At 38.9% G+C, this 5056-nt stretch overlaps 1 protein-coding gene across 1 annotated transcript; it reads right to left on the bottom strand.

Moving 5' to 3' along the window:
* LOC109228848 (leukotriene A-4 hydrolase homolog) lies at positions 888–4780 on the bottom strand. The gene is made up of 4 exons (XM_019394079.1): positions 3551–4780; positions 2648–2881; positions 2237–2563; positions 888–1432 (listed from the first exon to the last, which is right to left on the bottom strand). The coding sequence occupies exons 1-4, from the start codon at positions 4526–4528 to the stop codon at positions 1136–1138; spliced, it is 1836 nt and encodes a 611-aa protein (XP_019249624.1). The 5' UTR covers positions 4529–4780; the 3' UTR covers positions 888–1135.

Below are 5056 nucleotides of genomic sequence, written 5' to 3'. Positions count from 1 at the left end.
GTCGTTTGAGTAAACGGTCATGATAGCCCTTCTGAAGAGTTGCACCTCTTCAATTTGAACTCAACATATTGGCTATATATACATATATCACCTCATTCTCTCAGATTTTCCATACGAATTTCTTAATTCTCCTCCTTTCTTCTGCATTGTTTTAACTACAAAGAAAGCAACAGTAAGTGTGATTTGCTACCGATCTTTGTGTTCGCTGAAACACTGGGGTTTGAAATACCGCTACATCAGTGTGTAATTCGTTCTATCCTGGGAGAAAATAATCCACAACCTTCGGTACTAGGAGAGGATTAAGTTCTTTAAGAAAACACTGTGAATTAAGTGGACTCGGATTAAATTTTGTTTCTTTTACATTTCTGTTTATATGTTATTTTATCTTCTCCAGAATTATTTTACAAATAGAATATATTAACATGTATCATATATTTATTTAATTAATACAAACACTCGATGCGGATAAGCTTTTACCATTCCCCAAAGTCTCAATTGGTCGGCCGCTAGGGACCTTTCTTTTATCTCTTCATATGGCCACACCATGCAAAATCGACCAGCCTTAAAACACAACTATTCAACAAAGGAAGATTCCAAGACAAACTAATTTAACAAAGAGTCAACAAGGACTTTTAATCTTGTTTAATCCATAAAAACAACAAGGGACTTGGAGATTTCTGGTTGGAATACTATCTTTAATCAGTAAACTCAAAAATGATGGATCCTGCCTTGTACAAGACTGCAGTGGAAGGTAATTCAGGAGATGGTGACTCTCTACTTTTTCATCTCAAAAGGGATGAAGAATTACACATTAGTTAGTACATAACATAACACGCCCTAGTTCCAGTAAAAGGTTACCATTATATCAACAATGCTAACCGCACGACTTGGAAGAATAATCAGAAACTAATTATCAAATATCTCGAGAAAACTAGATCCACTTTGGGTAGAAATGTTTTTCTTGGAGAAGCATTTTTCACAATTCAAGGTAGCAAAAATTTCACTGCTTTTCTTTTTACCTTACATTAGCAAGGTTTGGCTTTACACAGACCTCGAATTACATTAGATTGCTAAACATGTTTTTATTTTACATTAGGATTACATTAGCAAGGTTTGGTTTGGCTTTACACAAACTTCAAACATGTTTGGCAAGAGTAGCTTCAATGACAGCATGAGCTATGGGGTGATAACAATCACAGGCTTCCGAGAATACCCTTCTAGCGAAAACTCTGTCTTCTTCCTTCCCAGCGCCTTGTACGAGTGCAGTGTAGAGCGGACGAAGGTACAATATCCTTCCAACTTCTTTCAGAGTTTTTTCTACCACACCATAGTATTCTCTGCACCTTGCTGAAATGGCCAGCTGAAGAAAAGCTACCTTGACCTCATAATTTTTTGACTCAGAAAGATGATAGACAGCATCTAATTCTCTGACCTGAAAATAGCACAAAGTGACTTAGAACGACTATTTTCCATTTCGGAATAGGGGTGTTCAAGCAATATCTTAAAGGCAAGAGTGCGAGGCAAGACATTTTCCTAGCAGTGAGGTAAGGGTGCAAAACCATCAACTGAGGTGGACGTCTTCCAGCACTAGATTTTATTACTTGATTAGAAGCATAATCATGAGTTAAAGAAATGGAAATAATAGTTAAAAGAATGAGAACATAAATGATAAGAATTGAGGGGGATAACAACGAACAGAGAATGAACAGACAACATTGTCGACTTGAATTTTAATTACTTTTATAATGCTGTCCGCTAAATCATGGGGACATGTACAAACACAGAGAAGAAGCAGCACAATCCTATGTTGCATGCGTTCGAATCGACTGACGACATGCATGAACAAACATTTGAGTCAATTTGCCTGCAGCTTAAACAAATTTTAGTTGTAAAATGAGATAGGCTGCAGTCAAGCACCAAGACCAGCAAGAGAGAAGAAACAGTTGACAATCCATCATATTAGAGATCCACAGGTAATAGGAATTTACAAAAGGAGGAACATATATGGACATGCTATATGTACATATTTTGCTATGGTGTATTCAAGAAATGTGTGTATATAGGTGTGTGACCACAAATAACAATCAACTAATAACAGAGAGAAAAAAAGTTTTCAAAATGTTAAATCAGATTTATCACTAGAAAATAAGGAAAAAGCACACATTTCATCAAATGGGAAAAGAAATAATTTGCCAATTTACTGAGGGAAACTTCTCATTTAATGGCCAGTTACTACCTGAGATGCTTCGGCAGATTTAGGCAGGTTCTCGAGGTAAAGCTCCCATTCCTGTCCTTTCCAGTCAACAACTTCATCCTCTCTTGGCGTCCTACCTAGCCCGAACTCGTTAGCGAGTGAAACAATCTTTGAGTAGATGTTAGAAACTGGTTCTATGGCATCTGGAGGGATCCCTGTGCCTTCGGTCCAAAGTTTCAAATCAATCTTGTTCTCTATTCCAGGGACATTAACTTTAAGGAAATTGAGAAACATATCGGTGTCAATAGATTGAAACTTGAAGGTAGCAATATACTTCTTCAGAAATTCATCAAAAGCAGGTCTTCCAATCTGAGAAATGACAGCGGACGAAAAGTTAAGTTTGTTCTTGTAAGTAGAACGTAGAATACCTCCTAGACTAGATGATCTACTAACCTGTCTTTCAATGTGCTGTAAAAACTGGAAGCCTTTTTCATACGGAACTACAGAGTACACATCATCCGGGTCGACACCTGCCTGATTTGTCTTTAGCTTGGTGAACTCCATGTTATCCTTGAATCTTTCCATTTCCTTAACAAGTCCCTTCCAACCAATTCCAATATTTAATGAAGCTATTTCCTCCCCTTGCACAGCCTCAACAATTCTTCTCTCTGCATATGTTGTAAAACCCTTCAATCACCAGAATCAGTCTAACTTATTACATTGTTAATTATTGAAAGAAAGACGGAAAGAAAGAAAGAATCCCTTTTTTCTACAACAAACTTAATAGGAGTGCTCTCCGAACATTAATTAATCATAGTACATGCCTAAGTTTGATTTCGCAGACAAAAGTTAATATAAGCATTGGACTTCATTTCTTCCACTGTCGTTATAGCGAAATCATATTTTCACACTCTAATCCACAATTCATATGAAAGAACAAAAGTACTATGTCTATCTCCACAACCTAACAGAAGAAGCTTCTTTGCAGATCTTGCAAGTTCACTTCCCAAACAGTGCTTTAGAAGGCTATGGTCTAAGGTAGAGTTTTTAAAGTGATGGAACACGAAGGTCAAGGAACTCCAAATGTGAATAGAGCCAAAACAAAAACAATTAACGACATTCAATAGAAGAATTCGTCTCTATCAGATTCTTCAACCTCTAGGCTACCCCTTCAAAGGTTTTCTATTGGTGTAAATTTTAGTCAGAGAATAGGAAAGACAACTAAAAACCAGGAAAGTCCATTAGGATGCTAAAGATTGTATTTTAACAGTTTAACCATCCTATAAATAAAGCATTTAATTTCCCTATACTCTTCGTGTGTTATTTTCAAGTGCTTAATACAATAAGCTATAGTACCTCATTCAACCAAAAGTGGTCGTTGTTTTTGTTTGTGATCAAATTCCCCGTCCAGCTATGAGCAAGTTCATGAGCCACCACCTGCGATCCGCTAGCGTCCCCCTTGATCACTGTGGGCGTCAAGAAAACCATCCTCGGATTCTCCATTCCGCCTAAAGGAAAACTCGGAGGCAACACCAAAAGATCAAACCTTTCCCATTCATAAGGTCCAAAAAGATTCTCCCCAACCTGAATTATCTCTTCAGTGCCAGCGAACTCCTTAGCAGCAGCATTCAATACTGCAGGAACAGCCTCAGCATACACCCTTGTCCTGGGTCCCACCTCCCTAAAACCCAACTCCCCCACAGCAAATGCAAACAAATAGGGAGGTATAGGCTGTTCCATCGCAAACTCCTCCACCACCCTATCATCCCCACACCACACTGAATCCTCACAGACCCCTTGTGCCTCGGACGGCAGTGGGTCCCGCCTCTCCACGTGTCTGGCTGCCATAACAGCGGACAACTGACGCGGAATGTTCAATTTTGCAGCGTACTTTACACGCGCAGCGGGTGTGTCCTGACAAGGAAAGATCGAACGGGCGTGAATGGGCTGGCAATGGGTGTAGACATAAGGGTGAGTCTTGTTGAATGTCTGAGGAGGGGAAAGCCACTGAAGGGCAGAACTCGAAGGGCTGGTTTTGGAGAGAATCAAGATTTGGGTTTGGTCAGAAAGGGAAATGGTGAGTGACTGTCCAAGAATTGGGGAATCAGGAGAGAGGGAGAAAGGGAGAGGGGAAAGGGAAAGTGGGTCAAGCACAGAGGAGACAGAGAGAGAGCGAGTGTCGAGAGTGAGGGGTCCGGTGTAAGGGGTAGGGAGGGAGAGAAGAGTGGCAGAGGAAATGGTGGAAGATGAAAAATCGAAAAAGGAAGTGAGGGAAATATGAGTAGTGAGCGGGTGTGCTGAATCGGCGAAGGAATGCGGGTCAATGGGTGCCATGGAAATTGAACAGAAATGAAGGTTTTTGTAACCTCTGCTTTTAAATTTTGATGGTAGCGTACTGAGATATATGTAGGAGCGGGAAGAAGAATGAGACAGACAAGAACAATATGGAAAATCATGTCACCTTCTTCCTAATTTGCCATTAATTTTTGTCTCCTGCTCCAAAAGGCGTTTAGATGACTGAAAAGATTACCCACTAAGCCACTTTACTTTTAAAACTAACATAAAACAGATTCTTTAGAACTTAACTTACATTATTTGCATGGGCAACAATGGTATCTCTTTTCCAAAGTTTACTTCTTTTTCAATGTTATTTCATTTCTATAGCATACATCTGTGTTACGTCTACAAATTTTTGAATTTAAAATTTCGTACGTGCAAATGCTAGTAGAGAATAAAGGTAAAGTTTTGTTTACCAAAAAATGGAATTTTTGTCAAACCTACAATTTAGAAGAACTCGGGTTACTCATAATCAAAGAAATGAATAAAAGGAAATAATTCTGAGTAGCAATATAATAATCAAGA

This window comes from Nicotiana attenuata, chromosome 7 (assembly GCF_001879085.1).
Source record: "Nicotiana attenuata strain UT chromosome 7, NIATTr2, whole genome shotgun sequence".
Lineage (NCBI taxonomy): Eukaryota > Viridiplantae > Streptophyta > Magnoliopsida > Solanales > Solanaceae > Nicotiana > Nicotiana attenuata.
The sequence above is the reverse complement of the archived record's forward strand: the minus strand, read 5'-3'. Positions and strand labels throughout refer to the sequence as shown.

What these genes read in the sequence shown, in the direction of transcription:
- LOC109228848 (XM_019394079.1), bottom strand. Translation starts at nt 4,528, where the DNA reads ATGGCACCCATTGACCCGCATTCCTTCGCCGATTCAGCACACCCGCTC. An exon ending in TACAGCACATTGAAAGACAG is followed by an intron (nt 2,564 to 2,647) that starts GTTAGTAGATCA and finishes GTCATTTCTCAG; the next exon opens with ATTGGAAGACCTGCTTTTGA. An exon ending in AATCTGCCGAAGCATCTCAG is followed by an intron (nt 1,433 to 2,236) that starts GTAGTAACTGGC and finishes TGCTATTTTCAG; the next exon opens with GTCAGAGAATTAGATGCTGT.